This window comes from Cervus canadensis, chromosome 2 (assembly GCF_019320065.1).
Source record: "Cervus canadensis isolate Bull #8, Minnesota chromosome 2, ASM1932006v1, whole genome shotgun sequence".
NCBI lineage: Eukaryota > Metazoa > Chordata > Mammalia > Artiodactyla > Cervidae > Cervus > Cervus canadensis.
This window is the reverse complement of record NC_057387.1, coordinates 34128782-34155309: the sequence shown is the minus strand read 5'-3', so window position 1 is coordinate 34155309 and position 26528 is coordinate 34128782. Positions and strand designations below refer to the sequence as shown.

Below are 26528 nucleotides of genomic sequence, written 5' to 3'. Positions count from 1 at the left end.
ACTGAAGCTGAAACCTATTAACACTAGTAATGATAGTTGTAATAATAGTAACAATAAGAGTAAGAACAGCTAATATTTACTGAGTACTGCATACTTTGGACCTAGATACTGTTTTTAAGCACTTTACATATATCATTTCCCTTCTCACCTAAACTCAATTTATAGATCAGGAAGTTCAGCTCAGTTCATTCACTCAGTTGTGTCCGACTCTTTGTGACCCCACGGACTGCAGCATGCCAGGCTTCCCTGTCCATCACCAGCTCCTGGAGCTTACTCAAACTCATGTCTATCCAGTCGGTGATGCCATCCAACAATCTCATCCTCTGTTGTCCCCTTCTCCCACCTTCAATCTTTCCCAGCATCAGTCTTTTCCAGTGAGTCAGTTCTTTGCATCAGGTGGCCAAGTATTGGAGCTTCAGCTTCCAATGAATATTCAGGACTGATTTCCTTTAGGATGGACTGGTTGGATATCCTTGAAGACCAAGGGACTCTCAAGAGTCCTCTGCAATACCACAGTTCAAAAGCATCAGTTCTTCGGCACTCAGCTTTCTTTATAGTCCAACTCTCACATCCATACATGACTATCAGAAAAACTATAGCTTTGACTAGATGGACCTTTGTTGGCAAAGTAACGTCTCTGCTTTTTAAAAGCTGCCTAGGTTGGCCATAGCTTTTCTTCCAAGAAGCAGGCATTTTTTAATTTCATGGCTGCAATCACCATCTGCAGTGATTTGGAAGCCCCAAAAAAAATAAAGTCTCTCACTGTTTCCATTGTTTCCCCATCTATTTGCCTTGAAGTGATGGGACCAGATACCATGATCTTAGTTTTCTGAATGTTGAGTTTTAAGCCGACTTTTTCACTCTCCTCTTTCACTTTCATCAAGAGGCTCTTTAGTTCTTCTTTGCTTTCTGACATAAGGGTGGTGTCATCTACATATCTGAGGTTATTGATGTTTCTCCCAGCAATCTTGATTCCAGCTTGTGCTTCATCCAGCCCGGCATTTCACATGATGTACTCTCCATATAAGTTAATACACACAGTGACAATATATGCGGCCTTGACATACTCCTTTCTGGATTTGGAACTGGTCTGTTGTTCCATGTCCAGTTCTAACTGTTGCTTCTTGACCTGCATACAGATTTCTCAAGAGGCAGGTAAGGACTGGGGAAACAGACTCTTGGAGGGTACAAACAAAACCTCATGCACACCAGGACTCAGGAGAAAGGATCAGTGACCCCACAAGAGACTGACCAGACTTGCCTGTGACTGTCCAGGAGTCTCTGGCAGAGGCATGGGCCAGCGGTGGCCTGGTGCAGGGTCAGCGGCAATTGAGAGCAACAGTGCGTGCACGGGACCTTTTGGAGGAGGTCACCATTATCTTCATAGATAAGGAAACTGAAGCTCAAATAGGTTAAGTAGTCTTGCACAAGATCATATATTATACAGAATGTAACCAGAATGCAAACTGCAATCCAATTCAGAAATGACATTCTCCTACAAAACTATGACACTACCTTTTCTCAAGAACTTTTAAACCTGAATCCCCAACCCACCCTTAAGCTAATGCTCTAAATTCCTATAGAAGGTGCCTGTCCTAAACTTGAACATATAGAAACTACCCTATCACTATTAAAATCAACTGGAACTACGTTCAGCCAGGTGTGATTCTGTGATTCAAGAAAACATATCACCTTACACTTGCCAGGTGCTTTATAACACTTGAAACAACAGACGTGACATCTGTGGGTAGAGGGAAGCAGGCCCTTATATCCACCCAGAGCCGTCAAGGGAAGGAACTGACTTCATCACTCATGTGGACAGCAGCAGTCGCCTGATTTCTGTTACTCACTAGAAATGGTCTCATTAAAGAAAAATCCCATGTGTTTCCGCACTGTAAATGTGCCAACAGACAGCTCAGTAGGAGATATTTCCAAACAACAAAAGTGTTCATCAGACAATGACAATCTGAACAGAGGAACTGAAAATCTGTTATATGCAGCATGAAAGTGAGCCAATTTATAGATCCTGTTGCAACGTAAAAAGTAATATAATAAATAATTTCTAACATTCCTGGGGAGAAAGGATTTTTTAAATTACATTTCTGAAGCAAAGGTGTCAACTAACAAAATTTACTTTTTTTTTTCTTGTTGTTACTAGAAAGCCAGAGAAGGATCCAATCTTTCTGAAAAGACTTTTCACAAAAACACAAAAACATAGGCAGAAAGAGGTGGTGCAAAGTGAAAGTGTGAGTTGCTCAGTCCTGTCCAACTTTTAGTGACCCCATGGAATGCAGCCCACCAGGCTCCTCTGTCTCTGGAATTCTCTAGGCAAGAATACTGAAGAGGGTTGCCATTTTCTTCTCCAGGGCATATTCCTGACTCAGGGATTGAACCCGGGTCTCCCTCACTGCAGGCAGATTCTTTAGTCTCTGAACCACCAGGGCACATAAGCTCCACCAACCTAAGAGCAGAGGGAAGACTCAGCAGGCTCAGGCCAGGACTCTACCTCTGGTAGGAACCTTGTTCAGCAGCTGACCCTTGAACAACAGTGGGGAGGGGGTTGTCAGGGCATGGACCCTCCCCACAGTTGAAAATTTGAGTATAATTTACAGTCAGTCCTCCGTATACACGTTTCCTCCATATTCACAATTCTGCACCTGTGGATTCAACCAACACAGATCTGTAGTACTTACTGAAAAAAATCTGCTGTGAGTGGACCCAAGTAGTTCAAAACCCCTGTTATTCAAGAGCCAACTATATTTAATAACCCTCAAAGTCAGAATGAACTTTAAGACCTCTCTCTGCTGACTCATGAATGAGTTCAAGTTACTCAACTCATTCTACAACCCTGTTTGATTTTATAACCAATGTACTGAAAGTGTTGAGAACTTATTCTAATTTTTGTTGACATGTAAGTGTGAACTAATACTGTATTTTCAGTGAGTTAAGAGCTCAATACTAGAAATTAAAGGTGACGCTGAAAGGCTAAATTATCATAAGCCCTTCTAGAGTACCCAAACTGTATGCCCTTCACTATCTCATAAGCAAAAAGGAAAATTACTTATTCATGTGAACACACGCAGTATCCTAAATCTAATTCATGCAGTATCTTAAATCTTTCCTCTCTTTCTAAAGATAAAGCATAATTAATTCCAAGTGACAAATTGCTTGTGCTTTTTTATTTAATACATTCCTTTGGTTTTTCTCCTGTGAGTTCATCCTTTTCCTTAGGCAAGCATCAGCACAGCACTGAGGCCCAAGATACAGGCACAAACAAGAAAAGCAGAAGGCTGGGAAGTCAGAATTCTGAGCTCCAGATCTTGCTTGATCTCCAAGTAAAGCGACCTTGAAGTCACCATTTAACCTCCCCACCCCCCCGCCCCCGGTTTCCTCATCGGAAAAGCTGGAACACTTGCTTCCTTCCTTCACCAAGACTAATATGAGAATCAAATAAGCTCAGTGATCTAAAGCAATCTCCAAGCTTCAAAATGCTATTTAAAAAAAATGTACTGTTATTGCAATTAATACATTTCAAGGTGAAAAGTTACCAAACATACACGGATCCTAGATTCACTATTTGTATGAACGAAGGTAGACGGGGAACACACAGAGATTTTTTATTTTAAGTTAATGAAAAATTTTAATTACACTTCAAGGAACAGAGAGACACAAACTAACCTGTCTACATCCTGTTAAAATTGATAACCACAATACCAGAAATTACTTTGTCTCTAAATTAACGCTCTATTCATGTTTCTTAACATGACGGTAAACTTCATCAACTGTCCAAGTTTCACCACTTACAATCTAGGATCTGCAAATGGGTACAGTAATAGGACCTTCATATTTATTGTGTGCTTAGTCACTCAGTCATGCCTGACTCTTTGGAAACCTTTGGACTGTAGCCGGCCAGGCTCCTCTGTCCATGTGATTTTTCAGGCAAGCATATTGGAGTGGGTTGCCATTTCTTCCTCAAGGGATCTTCCCGATCCAGGGATCGAACCTATGTCTCCTATGTCTTCTGCATTGCTGGCAGATTATTTACCCACTGAGCCATTGGGAAAGTCCTGTATTTTCACAGCGGGATTGCTATGAGAATTGAGTTTATGCTTGCAAAGCACTTAGGACAGTGCCGGCCAAGGCAAACCTACTCCTGTGCAGCAGTGGAGAACCATTCATATCTGGGGTCAAACCACTGCTCCAATCTCTACTAGATGAAATGCAGATTTCAGACACAGGTTTGCTCATCTGTACAAGGAGGAAAACAGTACAGGTACTTACACCTCATATGAAGATTAAAAAATATATTTGAAGATTGGAAAGATACCTGCTACATCCAAAGCATTCAGTAAATGGTAGCAGTGGTGGTTTTGCTTAGAATAATAATGTTTAATAGTAGTAATACTAGTAAATTATTGAACAACCCCTTAAATTCTTTAACTTTCAGTAATTTATTTAGCTTAAATACAGTTCTGAAACAATAGTTGCATGAATCTTGGCTGCAGCAAAATTGTATGTGATTTTAAAATGTTAACAGAGGAATAAGTTCTCATCTGCAACCCCAAGTTTAATTCTGCTTCAGACTTACCAATGCCAAAATACTTTAAAAAGTCAGAACTACAATAATGCTTGAGAAACATATGGTTAATTCCTTTACATTTAACTTTCTATAACCTTAGCACTCCTACAAAACTTGCATTGTCTAATTAATCTAGTGTGCAACATTATTCCACTAAAACAAAGCCATGCATTTCTAAATAATTTTTATGACTTCCCAGTCTTTGTCAGCACCATTTTTGTTTGTGCAAATGCCAAAAAAAAAGAGATGAACTTTCTGAAAATCTTTTAAAAGTCAAGACTTTTCTTTCATTTTTCATTTCCCCAATTCATTTTCATTTTTCATTTCCCCAAAAAAGAGGAAGAAAATAAAGGACAACGGAAGAAGATTTTAAAAAAAATAAGAGGAAACGTCAAAGAATAGCAAAATATATCTTTCTAAATTGATAAGGCATTTTTGTGGGGCGAACAAACTAGAGAACTACCCACTTCACCAGGGGTTCTATCTGATTTCTCTCCATCTTCATGGCTCCATTTTATGGCCAAAGACAAACATGCCACCACCTCTTTACAAAAGGAGCTTTTGCTTTCAGTTCCTTGTAATTGTCATCATACGTTATCCTCCAACACATTGCTGGACCTCAAGACAACTAAATCACAGCTGGCCAGAGAAAAGAGGAATTCTAGAAACCATGTCCTTATACCTATTTCCTTTTGCACAGACTACTAAGCGGGCAGGTGGTCTGATGATGGAGGAGACTGCTGACATTCAGAAGATCACAAAGTGATCAAGAGCAAACCCAAGCCTTCTCTCTCCCTGGACAGGGGGACTTTCCCATGCTTGTTGCATGTCAGCATTAAATTTCTTACATTTCTGTTTCAACTTTGTACTATTTCTTCCCATTGCCAAGCAAACCAATCCACTGCTTGGTTTTTATTTTATAATCAAATATTACAATGTAAAAATCAAATGAAGTATCACTCTCAAACAGCCTTTTGATGAGATACTAGCATGTAAATCATAAGAGTAAGAGCAAATTTCTCAGTATTGTTTAGGTTTTTCCCTGCTTCTGTATCTTCATAATGCAATTACATCAACAGGGGTTATCTAACTGCCTGTATGCTTAATCACTTCAAAATAAATGAATGTAACTTTTGATAGGATGATTCCTATCCTTTTTCTTTCCATTCTTTTGAAAGGTTGTCAACTATTATACACCAATGCTTGGTGTACATCCAATATGAGCAAATTAAAACCAATTTACACCTAGTAGAGAATGGACGTGTGGACACAGTGGGGGAAGGTAAGTGTGGGAAGAACCAAGCAAAGCACTGATATATGTGCACTATCACGTATAAAGTAGTTATCGGGAGGTTGCTGTGTACCCCAGGGGGCCCAGCCTGACACTCTGATGACCTAGAAGGGTGGGGTGGGGGCGGGGACAGAGGCTCAAGAACAAGGGGATACATGGATGATTACGACTGACTTGCACGCTGTACAGCAGAAATCAACACAACACTGTAAAGCAACTTTCCACCAATTAGAAAAGAAAAAGAAAAAAGAACCAATTTATACATGACAAATATCACTGAAATCTAAAAATCTAACATGTATCTGCTGAAATCAAGGCAACAACAGTTACTCAACAGCCTCACACATTTCAGTAATTTCATGTCCTCTGCAAGTCACTGACTCAAGTGTCAAAACAGAAAACAGAACATTCTCAGCTTCCAAATATTAGGTGTCCTTCAGTTTTGGAGAAGTCTGGAAGGAAAGAATACCAGTCCTCAGTTATGACAGCCCAACAAACTATCTAAAAGAAGGAAGACAGTAGTCCTGCTTTCTGAGATAACCAACAGGAAAAGTTGTATCTGGATAAAAGATTCCCCTTATACTGCTTTAAATAAAAAATAATAATAACAATAATTCTACTGTCATTTGTACATTTTTTTTGCTAAGCCATCTATATGTAAAATTTAATTAACTACATAGTGCACACACCACTTCAGTTACATGTCCTACTTCAAGATAAACAACAGTATTTGATAAAGTGTTCTCAAGTTTAAAAATACATTAAAAAATAAAAAGTAATTACCTTTCCGAAGTCACGGACATCAAACAGGTCAAATGCCTCGAACAGTTCACTCTTTCTCATTCCAAATGTCTCACAACAGGCTGTGAGGAATGTCCTTATGTTCTTCAAACAGAGAAACTAAGGAATGAGAAATAGCCATTAGTATACAGTGAATCATTCTAAATGCTACCTATCCTCTCTCACACCCAGAATGCTGAGAAAATGCCAAGGAAGAATCCATCTGCTCTTGAGGGTGTTTTCCATTACCCTGCCAGCAATATTTAATGATTACCCACTCTCTCCCAGGCACCGTGACACAGCTGTGAACAAGGAAGACAAAAGTCTGCCCTCATGATACTTACAGTCTCATAAGAGGAGACAAACAGGAACCAACTCAGCAACAAAAACAAAACAGTAACTCTCTTTATTTTTGTATGGTGGTAAGTGCAATAGAGAAAACTAAAGCCAGGAGAAGGGATCAGGAGTCCTGGGGTGGGTGGAGGGAGCCTCAGTGAGATGGTTAGAGGAGTCAGCGGGAAGAGGAAGGATAAGCAGGGAAGCTGTGAAGGTGGGGAAGGAGCAACCATGCAGAATTACAGGACAGAGTATTCAGCATTAAGTAGCATCCTATGTCAAGGTCCTGAGGTGGAAGCTTCTGAGGTTATGTCTGAGGAAGGGGCCAAGTTGGACAGAGCAGAATGGATGACAAAGAGAAAGGCAGGAGATGAGCTGGAAAGGCAGTGAAGTCAGATGAGAAAGAGCCCTGCTGGACAGGCTTTTACTCTGACTGAGATGGAAAGTCACTGGATACCTTGCGACAGAACTGGGATACGATCTGATATTTTAAAGATTTTTTTTTCTTTCTTTTAAAAAAATTTTATTGAAGTATAGTTGATTAACATTATTATATTAGTTTTCAGGTGTATAACAGTGATTCAATTTTATAGATTACACTCTATTTAAAGTTAAAATTTGTTGGCTATATTCTGTGTTCTGTACAATATATCCTTGTAGCTTATTTTTTTTCTAATAATACTTAACTCTATATTAAAAATACTAATACTACTATTCAACAAATGATCGATATAAAACATTTAAATAAAATTAGTTTTGGTAGTTTTGGTACTAAGTCTTTGAAAACTAATATGCTTTGTACACTTGCAGCATATTTCAATTCAGTTGTTATTTTTTGTAGGGGGAAGGGCTGTGCTACATGGTTTGTGGGATCTTAGTTCCCCAAAAAGGGACTGAACCCACACTCCTGGCAGTGAAAGCATCCTAAACACGGGTCCACCAGGGAACTCCCAGCGTATCTCAGTTCAGACCAGCCCCATTGCAAGTGCTCCACAGCCATATGTGGTTAACTGCTGTCATAATGAACACATGGTGCTAAAGTTTCAGGTGCAGGTGTGTAAACAGGCCCCTCTCACTCAAAATACGCACAGACGTATTGAGCTTTTAAGGTCCTCTGTCACGCGCCCCACCATGCAGCCAGGCTGGTCTCCTCCTGGCTCCTTTCTCCATGCTCGTTCCTGCCTCTATGCTTGGACTTTACCTTTCCTCTATCCAATAACCCTCTCTCTTTTCCCTTTTCTGTTCTAACACCCAGCCCAGCTGCTGTTCCATCTCCTCCTGGACTACAGCAGTTCCTACTGCTCTTTTTTCAAAGCTTTTATATATATATATATATACACACATACATACACACACAGATCAAAAGGGGTTGGAGCAACGTTAGAGAGGGTAACACTGGATAAGAAGCTATTACAATAACCCATCCAGGTGAGACACAGCCATGGGAAGATGAGGTGTTCAATTTTGACTCTTAATTGGAGATGCCTATTAGCCAACCAGTCCTTCCTAAAGGACATCAGTCTTGGGTGTTCATTGGAAGGACTGATGCTGAAGCTGAAACTCCAGTACTTTGGCCACCTCATGTGACGAGTTGACTCATTGGAAAAGACCCTGATTCTGGGAGGGATTGCGGGCAGGAGGAGAAGGGGACGACAGAGGATGAGATGGCTGGATGGCATCACCGACTTGATGGACATGGGTTTGAGTAAGCTCCGGGAGTTGGTGATAGACAGGGAGGCCTGGCGTGCTGCAGTCCATGGGGTCACAAAGAGTCGGACACGACTGAGCAACTGAACTGAACTGGATTAGTCATCCATGGGACATGGGACAGCAGACAACTGGATATATGAAGCTGGAGTTCAGGGCACAGGTGTGTACTCCAGACATAAACCTGAGTCTTCGGGGTATACAAAACATTTTTAAACCATGATATTATCTGATATGACTTTGACAGAAAGGAGAGGAGAGGAGAGAATCTGGGGTCAGGTCATCTTAAATCAGGAAAAGAAAAGGAGCCTGCAAAGGGGCTGAGGAAGAGGGACCCGGTGATGAAGGAGAACAACCAAGTGAAGAGGCTTTCCCTGAAGCCAAGTAAGGAAGCCGTTTCTAGAAAGAAGGAGTGATAATCTGTGTCAGATGCTACTGCTACTCAAATAAGATTTGACCAGGTGTTTTCCTTGAAATCTGGCTGTATGATGGTAATAGGTGCACCCTGACAAAAGCAGGTTCCATGTGGAGGACTGGGGTGGAGAAATGCTATATGGAGCAGCTTCAAGACACAATAGGAAGACAGAAAGTAAAGACAGAATATATCAATAGATTCTGAGGAGTTTTGCTGCAAAAGGAAACAGAGGATTGAGGAGGTCGTAAGCAAGAAAGAGAGGTCAAGGAAGGGCTTTTTAACAATGGAAGCTGTTTACAACATGTTTCTAGCAAGGGAGAGGCACAGTCACCCAAATGAAGTCCTTGAGTGGGCAAAGGAAAAAGGTCTGATGCTCAGGCACAGAAGCTGACCCTGGAGAACAGACTCAGGTCATCCACACCAACAGGGACAAGAGGTAAGGCAGCCACCATCACAACTTAACCAACAGAATTTACTTTCAGCATCTAAGCTTCAGATCCAACTAAGCAAAGGACACACATACTCCGAAAGTGAATTTCAGAAATAGTTGGAATGGCACACATTAAAAATAAAGTTACTAACCTCCAATAGGTGAGAAATCTATTAGCCTATTATCGCAACTTTGTTTAAAAAAAAAAAAAACACTGTCAACATTTTATTTTGTTGTTGTTTTCCATCTTGGTTTGTTTTTTAATTTGCAGAAAGCACATTTTACTTTTTCCACTTTGGAAACATTCAGGTTTTGCATGGGCTTAACCCAGACATAGTTTTACCCTTTACAGGAATCCTTCTTGAGGCTTAAATATTTCAGGAGGGGTTAAAACCACAGGGGAAACATCATAAACCCTTTGAAGCACAAAAGCAGCAGCCAATCTGCACATACAGTTACTGCTTTCATTTTTAAAAATTCATAAGAGACCTTTATGACACAGAATCACTCTGCATGTAGCTCTTCCACATAGAACTGCTTATTTACAGATTAAAAGCCTTGCATTCTGCCAAGACAGACAATAATTACTCTCTTGGGGATTATGCAACGGCGCTCTTGCAATATTTTTTACATAATTAAGTGCCCAACTCATAGCTCACCAAGGAACAAAGCATAATTGCACACGCTACCCTCTGAAGATTTCACACCAAACTCAAATTTTCCCCCGTGTCGGAAAAACTACAGTAGAGTTCCATTCAAGGGCTTTGATCGTTAATTCAGAAAAGTATTACTGAAAGCAAAAAAAAGAAGAAAAAAATACAGTCATCATTGAATGCATTACAAGAGATCATTTAAAAACAGAACTTTCCCTAGCTTCTGAAATCAATCTTAACCTTATTTGCCCCTTAAATAATTCAATTCCACAAATATTTACTGAATTTGAAGAAAATCACTGGTACGCTCTGCATTTCCAGGCAGTCATCAAGTTTGGTCACCCTTTTATTTATGTATTTTTTCAGTCAACAGTTTTTGAATGCCTACAATGTTCCAGACACTGAGGATACTGAAAATGAATAAAACAAGCTTCTCTATTAATCACGGCTGGAGATTTTCATAGTTACCCCCAAACTGGCTAGTAACACTAGGATCACACTTCCGCTAATGGCTCTGTGCAAGCACAGAACAAAGTTGAGGGATGGAGGAAGCAGACCCTAATGTCATCACAGAAGCCCTGGATAGAGCTGGGCCTGCCAACCCACCCACCCCAGGCTTTTGCTATGTTGAACTCTTTCCTTTTCCAGTTTTTTTTTTTTTTTCCCCCAAACCAAGAGAAAAATTGAAAGAATAGTACAATGAACATTCCATTTACTCAACAACAATAACATACTGCCAAAGGGGCTTTTGTGTGCCAGCCATTTCTCCATTTATTCATAAAAATTTGAATGTGAAAGTAAGTTCAGACATCATGGCACTTCACTGCTAAATAACCCTACATGCATTTCCTAGGAATAAGGACACTTTCCTAAATATGTACAATACCACTATGGACCTCAGAAAATTAACAATAATTCCATATTATTCCATATCCATCCCATATCCAAATTTCATCAATTGCCCACCCAATGTCTTTTTAAACTGCTTCCCCCAACCCACACCCAGTCTAGGATCCAATTCAATTTTATCCATTATGCTTTATTTTTTGCAGTATTTTTAATCTAAAAATTTTTCTTTTTTTTTTTTTTCCATGACACTGATTTTAGAAGAGTATAGAACCAGATATGTTATAGAATGTCCCGCATTCTGGATGTGTCTAATTATTTCTTCATGGTATCATTGAATTAGTTCCCCCATCACTTATATCTCCTATGAACCAAAGCTACATCAAGATACAAGTTAAACAGTTTTGGAAAAAATATTTTATACTCTGAACTTCCTATTTCATCATATCAAAAGACACAAAATGTTAGGGTAACCCATTATTATTGACACTAGGCTTGATCACTTGGTTAAGATGGTTATTGCCACATGTATCTTTTATAAAGGTACAGGTTATCTTCTACATTAATAAATCCTGAGAGCAATAATTTGTTACCATGCAGCTGTTCTTTTTCCCAATAATTTTTCACCACTTTTCATCCACTGATAACCCTTGCTTTAATTACTCCATTTGGGACAGCAAAATTCTATCTTTCCTTCCACATTTATTGGCTGGTATTCTCACTGAAAAACAAGCTTCCCCTGCCCTCCTCCCTTCCTTTTTTTGAAATCTTTGCTTGTGTAACAATTAATTGCGATCATTATTCTTTTGGATGTTCAGACTGTCCTGAATTTGGCCACTGGGGGTCTCTTCAAACTGGCTTCTGTGACCTTTTGACATGACTCCATTAGTCTTTGCTTTATTATATCAAACTGTCCTAGGCCCACCTCATGTTTTCTCTGCCCAAGTTCTATAATCAGCCACTTCTCCAAACAGTTCCTTTTCAAGTTTTATAGTAAATGGTATTTAGAGAACAAGTCTGAGCATCAGGCTGTTCCCAAATTACATGAACCAATTACATCAAAAGAACCTGTAACTCCACCCTTTGCTGAAGCAATGTATCACCAGCAACGGGAAGAGTTAATGTAAACAAATCCTATCATTTTCTTTGTGGCACGCCTAAAAAGCCAACTCTTATCTCACACTGTTAAGAAAGAAAAAACTTGAGTTCACTGGAGACCAGTGAGCACAAGAGTTTCTTTATGCTTAGAGATGTTACTGGTCTTCGAAACACTGACACTTTGTATTTAGCAGCTCAAAACCTCTGCCTTCAGACCTGGTGTATGATGGGCAAAGACAAGTACATTTCATTATTTCGTTTCATAACCATATTTTATGTTTGACCAAAAATTACCTAACTTTGCTAAGTTTTTAGTACAAGTGTTAGTCCCTCAGTCATGTTCCACTCTTTGTGACTCCATGGACTCACTGTAGCCCGCCAGGCTCCTACATCCATGGAATTCACCAGGCAAGAATACTAGAGTGAGTAGCCATTCCCTTCTCCAGCGGATCTTCCAACCCAGAGATCAAACTCAGGTCTCCTGCACTACAGGCAGATTCTTTACCATCTGAGCCACCAGGGAAGCCCATAAAAGAGAACTTAAAGACTTTTCAGAATTTAGGATGAGGACTTTTAAAACCAGAATTAAATAACTCTAGGATTTTTAAAATATTAAATATATCCACGCATGATCGTTACAGAAATCAAGGATAGGCAAAAGGTTTCAATAGCACTTTATCATTTAACACATATTAATGAGGTGCCTTTTACGTACTAGGCATCATAAAACTTCATAAAATGCCCCCCAGTTGGGTACTTATTTATTAAACACATATTAATTGAGTGAAATTGCCAAGAACTGAGTATTTTTTAAAAAGCAAGTATGATCCAAACTCTGCCACCAAAAGAGACCAGGCAGAGCATACAGACAAGGAAACGTGTAGTTACACAGCAACATGGCAAATGCCATGAAGAAGTCACTCAGAGGTCCCGCAGGAGCCCTGGAGTATCTGAGGCAGCTCTCTGGAGTAAGTGATCCATGAGACCCTGCAGGGTGAGTGGGCGTCAGTCACAAAAAGAGAAGGAGTGCTCAGTGTTCAGGGAGGGGAAGGGAACCTGCCAGACTCAGAGTGTGAGGATGTCCAGGTAAACGCACAGGATGGTATGAATATGAGATAAGACAAAGAATGGACTGGTGAGGACAGTGGAAGGGGTTCAGAATGGACACAACTCTAGGGAGCAGTGAGGGCGGGGCTGGACAGAGGAGCTGGGACTCACTGAGCAAGCCCAGAGGATGCAGGCTTTATCTGGAAGAAACGTCGAGGTTTTACATAGGCAAGTGCAATCCTCAGTTATTTTTGAGTGCTTGCTATATACCAAGTTCTGTGCTAAACGCTTACACCTTCTAATCTTCACATTAACTCAATCAGGGAAGTTTTTTTCCTTTCATATATACATTTAAACAGGTTTATGTAACTGCATGTGCCAAAGTAATGCAGTTGTAACTCAAAACCAGAGATTCTGGCTACAGAGCCTATATCCCTCACTGCTTATACTAGCTCCATCGTGTAGTGTGGAGAATTAACTGGTTTTGTTTTCTCTTTATTAGGGAGATTGTGTGAGGCAGATGAGATAAGAACAGGATGGTCTCATGTTCATATAAGGAAAAACTCACAGTGATTTGGATTAGAAGAGTATAAGAAGAAAGGGAAACAACCCTAGAAGGTAACATGGAAAAGAAATACCTGGTAATTGAGTGAATGTAGGTGGGGTGGAAAGAGTGAAGGAGAAAAGAATTCAGATTCATAACCATAGCTCCATCCTGGGAATTGAAAAGACAGAGAAGGGATTCAATGAAAAAGGTCACTTAGCAAATTAGGGAACAGGAAACAGGTGCCAAAAATTGAGTCAATTAATTCTGATTTTAATCTGGGAAGTCCTGGTATGGAGATATTTCACAGCCCCTCTCTCAGGTATGTTCTTTGACAAGTGACACATTCTAATGACACAGTCCCTGGTCTTCAGCCACAATGCTTACCCTCTCTTCAAAAACACATCAACAGCTTGCTTATTTACTACAGGTTGAAAAGCACTCGATAAAGATGCAGAAAACCCTTAGAGAGGAAAACTTGAGACCATCCATGTCTAAGACACCCTGAAAATTATACATCAGGCCAGAGCTCTCGAGATTAGACAGTTTCCTAACCAACAGCTATCACAACAGATGAAGCTAAGTGGCTTTTTACCTTTGTGGCTCCTGTTACCACTTCAATGCTATCGATACTGATGTTACAGAAAGAAAACATTTAAAGGTCACGCTGCTAAAATTCACAGTAATACGCTTCAAGACTCTCTTTTCCCTTTACTCTTTTTATAAAGTGTATGGTTTCCTTTTCCTCTATGTATGTAGAAACCACTTTGACTCTTCTCAATGAGACAAATGCAAACAGGATTGCTTCCCTTTTTCTTATCTGAAAGAATAAGCATGTACTTCTCTAAAATTGTTAGCAATATTGGACTAGTGTTAACTGAGGCTGCGTAACAGGAAAAGCCTCCACAGCTTATTATGAAATGAGTTATTTCAATCTCAACTGAGAAATGGTATCTTGTGGGAAGGTCAACAATTTCTAACACAGCTTCATAAACATGTAGACATGTTGACATATTGTAATTTTCATAGGAACCATCAGTAGACAGGTTGTCAGATAAAGTAAGAAGTTTCCAGGGTCTCATTTCTTTGAGGGACACTCATTACCTCATTTGAAGGAAAGTGTGAATTTGAGCATTTGGTCTAACTCAAATTATAAGTGGTCCTTAACAGACTGATGGGCAGTTCTGAAGGCACAAAAGAGACCATTATGAAGCTCATCCACAAATATTAAGGTAAAAGCAGAATTTTCCTTCTGGGCTGTCTCAGCTTAGACTTAGTCAAGTCTCTGCCTAGTACCCTTGTCATTCTAATTCATCCCAAGTCCCCCCCTTTTGGAGAACTGCAGGCTGGAAGGCATGGAAGGGAACCCATAATAAATCAAGTTTCTCTCCTATTGGGGTTTTCTATTTCTGTCTGTTTTACCATATCCTCTCCTCTCTCCACTACATCTGTCTTTTAAGATTAGGTCAACTAAATCTTACATCTTCTGGAAATCTTTTTTAAAAGAAAAGAATAATTTGTACTTCTATGAGGACTTTATCCTTTCTGCTTGTGAGTCAGTAGGTCCCCATAGAAGGGGCATCATTCCCATTGTTCTTTGAAGACCATACTTACAGATGCCTTCTGAATAATTATCAAATAATTACACTGCACTTGGCATCAGTTCAGGACTGCACAATATCGTCCATTTTCCTCTTGGTCCTATTATTACAAATAAATGAAAACCCTAAAGGACACTCAGGAAGAAGGCCAAAAATGGAGGAGGGCCATTTCTCATCTCCAGTTTTGTGTTCAAATCTCTAAACTAAAACTGCCCTATTTTCAGTAAACTAAAAGCCAATTATTTCTGTTTTGATTATATGCTATGCTGCAATTCATTTTTAGAAAATAAGTTTTTTAATTGCTTAATCACAAATATAGTAATTTAGGAACACTGAAAGTTACACGGTTGTTTTTTTTTTAATTTTCTCCATGATGAGGCACTTTAATGGATTATATATAAGTACTGAAATGATAAAGTTCATATGTATAGGGCTAAGTTGTAAAAACATGTACATCCTACATATTCTGTAGCAGCAGGCTCACACCTGTGATAATAACTATCTGGACTATATCTGTTTGCCCAACCAGTGATACATGAGAGAACATTTTTGAGAGCAGAGACTACATTTATTTCATCCATGTATCTCCATAGCTTTTCTTCTTTCAGTGTTTTTAACTGGAGAATAATTGCTTTACAATGTTGTGTCAGCTTCTGCCATACATCAGTATGAATTGGTCACAGGTGTACATATGTCCCTCCTGAATCCCCCTCCTATCTCCCATCCTATCCTCTCCACCTCATCTCCCACCTCAGAGTTGTCACAGACCCCTGCATTGAGCGCCCTGGGTCACACTGCAAATTCCCACTTGTGATCTGTTTTACATATGGTAATATATACATTTCCATGCTCTTCTCTCAGATCATTCTACCCTCTCCTTCCCCCACTGTTCTCCATGTCTGCATCTCCACTGCTGCCCTGCAGATAGGTTCATCAGTACTATCTTTCTAGATTCCATCCACATGCATTAATATACAATATTTGCCTTTCCCTTTCTGACTTACTTCTCTCTGTATAATGGGCTCTAGGTTCATCCACCTCCTGAGTAGACTCAAATGCATTCTTTTTTCTAGCTGAGTAATATTCCATTTTATATATATATATATATATATGTACGACAATTTCTGTATCCATTTACCTGTCGATGGACACCTAAGTTACTTCCATACCCTGCTGCTACTGCTAAGTCGCTTCAGTCATGTCTGACTCTGTGTGACCCCACAGCCAGCAGCCCACCAAGCTCCTCTGTCCCTGGGATTCTCCAGGCAAGAATACCGAAGTGGGTTGTCATTTCCCTCTCCAATGCATGCATGCATACAAAGTCACTTCAGTCGTGTCCAACTCTGTGTGACCCCGTGGACGGCAGCCCACCAAGCTCCTCTGTCCATGTCCTAGCTATTGTAAAAAGTGCTGCAATGAACACTGGGATACAAGGGTCTCTTTCAATTATGGTTTTCTCAGGGTATATGCCTGGTAGTGGGATTGCTGAGTTGTATGATAGTTCTATTCCTAGTTTTCTAAAGAATCTCCATACTGTTCTCCATAGTGCTGTATCCATCTACATTCTCACCAATAATGCAAGAGGGTTCCCTTTTCTCCAAATCCTCTCCAGCATTTATTGCTTATAGATTTTTTAACGATGGCCATTCTGACTGGTGTTAGGTGATAACTCATTTTAGTTTTGATTTGCACTTCTCTCATAATAATCAACATTAAGCAACTTTTCATGTGTTCATTGGCTATCTCTATGTCTTCTTTGGTCTGTTTAGGTCTTTGCCCCATTTTTTTGATGGGGTTGTTTGTTTTTCTGGTATTGAGCTACATGAACTGCTTGTATATTTTGGAAATTAATTCTTTGTCAGTTGTTTCATTTGCAATTATTTTCTCCCATTCTGAGGGTTGTCTTTTAATCTTGTTTATAGTTTCCTTTGGTGTGCAGAAGCTTTTAACTTTAATTAAGTCCCATTTGTTTACTTTTGTTTTTATTTCCATTACTCTTAGAGATCCTCACTTTTATAATGGACATATTTCTTAATAAATTGATGAATGTATGATGATGCAATTTATCTGCATAAAAGAAAAAATAATCATCACTCCTTGGTAACCAATGAACTCATATGGAAATTTACATTAAATTGTCACCATATCCTCTTACTTATGTTAATGTATCGATGTCTTCATTATTAAATTACACCAAAAGTCTTTTTAGAAGTTGGTGATTTTAATAAATATAAATCAATTGAAGACTTTAAATTAGTAAGCAGTTATGTTCATAAGCATCATCTGGGTTGCCAGCCCAGATGATGATGTGTATTCAGTGGTGGTCTGCTAACTAGTTTTCAGGGTCCCTGGCCAGCTTCATCACACACAGACACACACACACACACACACAAGCCCTCTGCTGCTTTCAACAGCTTGTCTTCATCAGAAGAGGCACTGTATCCCTCTCCTTTGGCAGGAACTTAGACTTTTAGTTTCAAAGGCTTACTGTCAACCCTAGAATTAGTCTTTGTACCCAGAAACAAAAAGGTTAATAAACAGCATCTTTAATCCTCCTTATGTGTTTCTAGTCTTTGCACTAGAAAACCACGGCCGGGATGTGCAGAGGTCAAAATTAGCCTATTTTACTATGTCCATTAACCTGCTAATGAAAGCAGTACACGCTATTGCCTCTAATGAGAAAAAGTAACCCCCAATCACATTTTCACCTGGAACACATCTAGCCTGAAGCACACAATGAATGGTCCAGTCTGCATTCCAGAGAATCCTGTCTTGCAAGGTTTCTTATTACAGGTACAGAAAAATAGGCATTTCCTTCTGCACAGGCCATTAAGGGACAGTAGCTATAAGTCAGGATTTTTATATTGGCACGAGCCGTCACAGCAATAGCAGCAGGGGCAGCAATACCAGTGGAATGGAAGCCGTGGTTGTGGTGCAAGTGGCAGCAGCAACAGATTCAGCTGAACAGCCAAGAGAGTCCCGCCCTGTGAAGCAGGAAGTGACAGCCACCGTGACTGGGTTACACCAGGGCCGGCAGCCAAGGTGGGTGCTGAATGAAAACAACATTCGTAAATGAGGGAAAGTCTTGGGGTGACACAAATTAGCGCTGCGTTTAGCAATGAGCCTTGGAAATCCATTAACCCAAGAGAATGGAAACACAGTTTAGTGTGGGTCTGATTGAAATGAAAAAGCTGTATGCAAACAGAAACAAGGATGTCTAACTGCAAGCACCACCCCATATAGCCAACCAGCTGGGATGCAACCACAGAACCCTCCACACTTCACCCAAGCACGACTGAGAAGTCCCCACGGAGCCCCCAGCTCTCCACCCGCTCCCTGGCATGGCCAAAGCAGGAGTGAGGAGCCAGAGATGCCACAGGGAAGGAAAGAGTGGAAGGGCGAGTGAGCCTACATCTCTCCCTCCTGACTCACTCTACCCTGGACTCTGCACTGGGTACTGTCATAATTGCGACTTACAGATGCAGCTACTGAGGCTCAGGGAGTGAAATAATGGCCTCTAAGTCTCCTGGTCAGTAAGTCAGAGAGCAGATTTCACAGCGAGGTTGTGACTCCAAAGACCATGCCTCTAACAACTATGATCTTCTGTCATAGCAGACTCTGCTCCAAGTCAAGGAACTGGGAGCCACGGCTCCAGCCCTCCAAGAGAAGACAGTCCTGTGAAGCAGAAAAACAAATGCACAAAAAGCATACTGCAACCCTCAACAGTTAAGTCCAGGGGCAAGCACTGGCTTAGTAAGAGCACAAGGGAAGCGCTCCATTCCACGAAGGGGGCAAGCTGAGATTCATTCCTCCAAGGAAGTGGCTGAATTGAGTGCCAGAGAAGGAAAACAAAGTCATGAGAAATGGTATGGTTAGAAGCAAAGGCCTGGCCTCTTGGAAGAAATGCAGAAAAATCACATGGCCTCCACAGCGAGTGCAAGCAAGAGAGCACCAGTGATGAATGAGACTGGGAAAGTCGGTCAAGACCAGATCCCAACTGGGTCTCGGAACTCATTTCTCCAAAAGAACATGGCAGTGCCTCATAATAATGCATATAACTCTACAGTGAGTAAAACTACATGCCCAGGTATAGCATGAAGCACATCCATGAAGAATTTTAGTTAATACACAGCAAGGGGCTTCCCAGGTGGTGCAGTGCTAAGAACCCACCTGCCAATACAGGAGATGCAAGAAACTCAGGTTCAATCCCTGGGTCAGGAAGATCCCCTAGAGAAGGAAATGGTGAGCCACTCCAATATTCTTGCCTAGGAAATTCCATGGACAGAGGAACCTGGCAGGCTACAATACACAGGGTGACAAAGAGTCAGACAAGACTGAGCATGCATACGTGCATATAGTCCTATGAGGAAAACACTGTATTTCATTTATCCATAAGAAATTGAGACAAAATAATCTAAGGTCCGGGTAGCTAACAAGTAACAGAACCATATCCGAGCACCGTCAAGACTCTTCCCTGGACACAGTGTGGCCTCTATATTGCTCGTGGTGTGAGGCTCTACAGGAAGGTGAGGACCTGACTACAGGCCCCTAGGCAGGAGAAGGAAATGGCAACCTACTCCAGTGTTCCTGCCTGGGAAATCTCATGGACAGAGGAGCCTAGTGGGCTACACTCCATTGGGTTGCAAGAGTTGGACATGACTTAGCAACTAAACCATCACCACCACAGGCCCATACAACTTAAACAGACTTGGGTCTGCCCCAAAGAAAGCCTAGGAGAACATTACCCCACAAGAAAGTATTACAGGCACTTCAACTGTTGGACTTCCTTCATCCTCCTTTGCCCCCAAAGTTTTAAGAAATGTAAGAGGAAGACTGAGTTGGGTTCTGCACAGTGGATGATTTCCAAAAATGCTTCTGTCTTCCTACAAATCTCATTCATCTCAGTTTCTATAGTCTTGTACTTTCTCCCTTCAATTCTGCCCATGCTGGAAATTCTGTCACACTGTTTCCCACAGTTCATATTCCCCTAACACATATCCCAGACATCACACTTTTACATCTGCCACTGCACTGCACCAGTATTCAGTATAAACTAAAAACAAAAACAAAAACATACCTATTCTTGGGGAAAACTTTTTAAAAAATGAGAATTTTCAAAATACAACAAAAATGTACCTGAAAGCATTACATTAATAAATGTACTACCAGTTATATTTTTTCAAAAGCAAGAAAATAAGCTCAAGTTACCTTCCTTAAATACAATCTATTAAGTTAAAAAAGAAACAGATGGCATATTTGTGATTTTTCCCGCCCTTGGCTGTGACCAGGGATTGAACTTGGGCCATGGCAATGAAACTGCCAAATCCTAACCACTAGACCACCAGGGAACTCCTGTTAGTGCTTTTTCCTGAGTGTAAGAAAACTTTCCCTGCAGGAGCACCCACAATACAAGGCTCTGGACCAAATCCACACTTGGTCAAGGTCAGAGCAGCAGCCTGGGGCCCCACACTTCAGTGTGGGGGCGCTACTAGCCCAGCCTGTGAGCAGCAGTCACAGTGCCTGCCAGGTAACATAGTTCAGGAAAGCTGTGGGAAGCTGATTTCTAACTGATCACTTCAATCACGGGCTGAATTTAGTACAGATGACCCTTGAACAACACAGGTTTGAAGTGCATGGGTCCACTTATATAGGGATTTTTTTCTTAACAGTAAAAACTGCAGTACTGCATCATGAATGGCTGGTTGAACCTGAGGGTGGGGAGGACCCGAGACACAGAGGAATACCCAAGGGTAACAAGGAAATGCCCATAAGGAGGAACCTTGGATAAGCAGAGCCAACTAGAAGTCACATATGGATTTGACAGCAGGGAGGGTCAGTGTCCCAATCCCTAAATTGTTCAACAGCCAACTGAACATTTTTTTGACTATACTGACCTCCAAGTGAAAGTTGTTAAAACAGAAATATCAAGTACACTCTTACAAAGGCTAGTGGAGGTGATGGAATTCCAGTTAAGCTATTTCAAATCCTGGAAGATGATGCTGCAGTGCTGCACTCAATATGCCAGCAAATTTAGAAAACTCAGTAGTGGCCACAGGACTGGAAAAGGTCAGTTTTCATTCCAATCCCTAAGAAAGGCAATGCCAAAGAATGCTCAAACTACCACACAATTGCACTCATCTCACACGCTAGTAAAGTAATGCTCAAAATTCTCCAAGCCAGGCTTCACCAATATGTGAACTGTAAACTTCCAGATGTTCAAGCTGGTTTTAGAAAAGGCAGAGGAACCAGAGATCAAATTGCCAACATCCGCGGGATCATCGAAAAAGCAAGAGAGCTCCAGAAAAACATCTATTTCTGCTTTATTGACTATGCCAAAGCCTTTGACTGTGTGGATCACAATAAACTGTGGAAAATTCTGAAGGAGATGGGAATACCAGACCACCTGACCTGCCTCTTGAGAAACCTGTATGCAGGTCAGGAAACAACAGTTAGAATTGAACATGGAACAACAGACTGATTCCAAATAGGAAAAGGAGTACATCAAGGCTGTATATTGTCACCCTGCTTATTTAACTTATATGCAGAGTACATCATGAGAAACACTGGGCTGGAGGAAGCACAAGCTGGAATCAAGATTGCTGGGAGAAATATCAATAACCTCAGATATGCAGATGACACCACCCTTATGGCAGAAAGTGAAGAACTAAAGAGCCTCTTGATGAAAGTGAAAGAAAGAGAGTGAAAAAGTTGGCTTAAAGCTCAACATTCAGAAAACTAAGATCATGGCATCTGATCCCATCACTTCATGGCAAATAGATGGGGAAACAGTGGAAACAGTGGCTGACTTTATTTTTCTGGGCTGCAAAATCACTGCAGATGGTGATTGCAGCCATGAAATTAAAAGATGCATACTCCTTGGAAGAAAGTTATGACCAACCTAGACAGCATATTAAAAAGCAGAGACGTTACTTTGTCAACAAAGGTTCATCTAGTCAAGGCTATGGTTTTTCCAGTAGTCATATATGGATGTGAGAGTTGGACCATAAAGAAAGCTGAGCACTGAAGAATTGATGCTTTTGAACTGTGGTGTTGGAGAAGACTCTTGAGAGTCCCTTTGACTGCAAGGAGATCCAACCAGTCCATCCTAAAGGAGATCAGTCCTGGGTGTTCACTGGTAGGACTGAGGCTGAAGCTGAAACTCCAATACTTTGGCCACCTGATACGAAGAGCTGACTCATTGAAAACAGACCCTAATGCTGGGAAAGACTGAGGGCAGGAGGAGAAGGGGATGACAGAGGATGAGATGGGTGGATGGCATCACTGATGCAATGGATATGGGTTTGTGTGGACTCCGGCAGTTGGTGATGGACAGGGAGGCCTGGCATGCTGTGGCTCATGGGGTCGCAAAGAGTCGGACATGACTGAGCGACTGGACTGAACTGAACTTACAAATTTAGTTTGAAAAAGCCTAAACTCTCACATTTTGTTCTTCCAATGCCACAACGCTGTTGCTCAGTCCGTAAGTTGTGTCCAAGCCTTTGCAACCCAATAGATTGTGGCACACCAGGCTTCCCTGTTCATCACTATCTTCTGGAGTTTGCTCAAACTTTTGTCCATTGAGTCAGTGATGCCATCCAACCATCTCATTCTCTGTTGCTTCCTTGTCCTCCTGCCCTCAATCCTTCCCTGCATCAGGGTCTTTTCCAGTGAGTCTGCTCTTCATAACAGGTGGCCAAAAGATTGGAACTTCAGCATCAGTCCTTCCAGTGAATATTCAGGGTTGATTTCCTTTAGGATTGACTGGTTTGATCTCCTTGCAGTCCAAGGGACTCTCAAGAGTCTTCTCCAGCACTACAATTTGAAAGGATCAATTCTTCAGCACTCAGCCTTTTTTACAGTCCAACTCTCACAATCATGACTACTGGAAAAACCATAGCTTTGACTAGATGGACCTTTGTTGGCAGACTAATGTCTTTGTTTCCAGGTTTGTTAGAACTTTCCTTCCAAGAAGCAATCATCTTCTAATTTCATGGCTGCAGTCACCATCCACAGTGATCCTGGATCCCAAGAAAAGAAAATCTGTCATTGCTTCTATTTTTTCCCCTTGCATTTGCCATGAAGTGATAGGACTGCATGCCATTATCTTAGTTTTTTGAATGTTGAATGTTAAGCCAGGTTTTTCACTTTCCTCTTTCATCCTCAAGAGGCTCTTCAGTTCTTCCGGTTTCTGCCAATATAGTGGTATCATCTGCATATCTCCCAGGAATCTTGACTCCAGCTTGTGACTCACTGCCACATTAAATGCCTCCCGAATCCCCATATCTGAATATCCAAAATATATCTGTCATTTGCCTTTCACACGGAAAATTATTTTTAATATTTTACCAGGCTCAAGTCTCAATTTTCATTTCAAAACCCTTGCTGTTCACATGAAGCTGGGGACACAAGATACTCCAAGGCACATACCACCCAAAGCTTACTCAACTTTCTGATGTCTCATGATCCCCACTTTTCTTGACCTCCTTATCAGAATGATAAACATTTTAATTTTTCCAGTACATTTTTAATTTTTTTTCAGTTCATTTTCTACTTTGTCATTTCTCTGTGTTAACAACAAAGTGGGAAAGCCATATTGTTAAATTTGAAACAATTACTAATTTTATAAAATCAGATTATCTGGGCTCTAGTCAGTCTGTTAACTTCAAAATTTTCAGAGGCTTTTTTTTGGCAAAATATCTTTAGAAGTATATTTAAGAACTGTGCTAATTTCTACACATTAAGTACATACAATTCCTGTATATAAAATATAATGATTAATGGTCGCTTTATAATTTTGTGTGTTATTCACTCAATCATGTCTGACTCTGCAGCCCCACGGACTGTAGCCACCAGGCTCCTCAGTCCATGGAATTCTCTAGACAAGAATACTGGATAGGGTAGACATTCCCTTCTGCATAGAATCTTCTCGGCCCAGAGATGATCTCCTGAATTACAGGCAGATTCTTTACTGTCTGAGCCACAAGGGAAGCCCGTAAAATCCTAGCAACATTATTATACCTACTAGCATAATGAAGTAACATGGAAAACACTGTTATTAACCATATAGTGTCATACTGACTTTGTTGAAATTAGTTAGACATCTATAGTGCAACTAAAAATGAAGGGTGACACATTTCCCCAAGTAATTTCAACTTCAGAAAAGAGACATTTTCTCTAAAATTAACCCCCAAAATGTTTAAACTGCCATTCAGATCAGCAGCTTATTTAGCTCTAGACTAAGCAACCTACTCCCCTTCCTCCTTCCCTCACTCCAGAGGATAACAGCACTTTCATTTTTCTGAATGTCTTTCAGCAGGCTTCTTCTGCACACTGAACAGCTTAAAACAAATCTGAAAAACTGAATAACCTTGAAACAAAATTATTCTCATACAGATCACTGGGTTGTTTTGTTTTTTTGCCTAATTACATTCTATTTTCTGTCCACATTTCTAACCTAATTGTTCTTCTATTTGCACCCACACCCCTTCCAATTTAGCATCACCCCTAAATTCTGTGTCACTTTTAATTTTATTACCTGACAGAGAGACATCTTTATGCTCCAGCCTTGGCTCTTCCCATTTCACCGTAATTTTTATTAAAATAAATTTGTAGCTTTTTCCAAGTTAAATAAGAATACATAGACTCTGCACTAAAATCATGATATTATCAAGAACTGAATTACAAGTCAGATCAAATCTGACCTATATATGTTATCTGTATGTTTACATATATGCATGTGCGTATGTGATTTTTTTTTCAATAAATAGCACTGCTTCGATATAGTATTTCATTCTGGAAATATTAACCAAGCAGAAATACATCCTAATTAGGTGCAGAAAATGTTCCTTGGTCTTTCCCTTTTCCCACCTCTTTCTTAGCCTCCCAGTAAACTCTGTTATCTCTAAATCCAAGAGAGTTGTACTCTGTTTAGAAAACCTGTTAACAACCAATCACCAGAACTTCTCACCACACCTTTCTTGAGCTCCATATCAAATTAACAGTGTTTTACTACCAGGGTCAATACAAAAATCTAAAAGGAAAAAAATTAATGCATGTGGTAACCTAGTTGTTAATACCCACAGCTGGATACCTTTAGTCTTTTGAGTCCAATCTCCCAGTGAACTTAACTTCTGCAAACTCAAATCTGCCCCCAACTTAGCCTTTTTTCTACCAAAGATTTAAAAATACTTTCAGGTCACACAATTTAAAGAGACTGTACTACATCATTCTAGAACTGTCTTCTCTCTAAGAAAATGTTCATAGGTTGTTTCTTCAGCAGAAGTTATCCACTACCACCCTAATCCTACAAGGAAGTTGTGGACTGGGTGTTTTGTTTTGTTTTTTTAATATAACACCAATTGAAATGCTATTGTATGATTTTTGAACAATTATTTGTAAACATAGTTCCCCCTACCTAAAATGGCATTTCCATAAAGGACCACTGTCCTGATTTACTATGGATGATCTTTAAGCCCTACTGTCCTGCTTTAATTATTGACTATGTTCCTGTCATTTAAAAAAAGTTGTTTGTACAATAAATTACATCATCATTTTTCTTCCTCTTCCTAGAACATCTCTCACTCTTTACAATACCACACTTATGTGTTAAGGCTTCCCTGGCAACTCCAGGTAGAGCTAGTCATTCTCTCCTCTTGTTACATCACTTTAATCATATATCTTTCATGAAATGTACTATATTGTATAGTAAGAAGACTTTTGTATTATTTCCCAAACATAGAGTAACACAATACACACACACACACACACACATATATATACACATATACAGGAATGCACACATTCACTCATGCACACTATACGCACTGTATACAAAGGGTAATAATACTGGATACTAAAAGGAATAAGAACTAGGAACAAAAGACCTGGGTGTAAATCCTGGCCCTGTCATCAAGAATTATGTGATTGTGCGGACTTCACATATTTATCATTATTAAGCAACCCCTTAACCCATATGAGTCTTGGTTTCTCCATTTATAAAATGGGGATAATCATACTTCCCTATAGGTTCGCTGTATAAGGTGTGATAATCTATGAGAAATCTAAGTTCATTAATTCATTTCATCTATGAAGCACCAACTGAGTGCCCATTAAGTGTGAGGCATCATCAAGGACAGGCTGATGCCAAAGACACAAGGCTGCTATAAGGATAGATGACAAAATAGAAGAGAATATAGACAAGC

The 26528-nt window shown here is 40.2% G+C and overlaps 1 protein-coding gene across 1 annotated transcript in view; it reads right to left on the bottom strand.

Annotated features, from left to right (window-relative positions):
* Positions 1-26528, bottom strand: part of VAV3 (vav guanine nucleotide exchange factor 3) — a 412369-nt gene that overhangs the window by 313255 nt on the left and 72586 nt on the right. The window contains exon 2 of the mRNA XM_043460478.1: positions 6654-6770. Coding sequence (XP_043316413.1) covers positions 6654-6770 — 117 coding nt within the window. The remainder of the gene's footprint in view (positions 1-6653; positions 6771-26528) is intronic.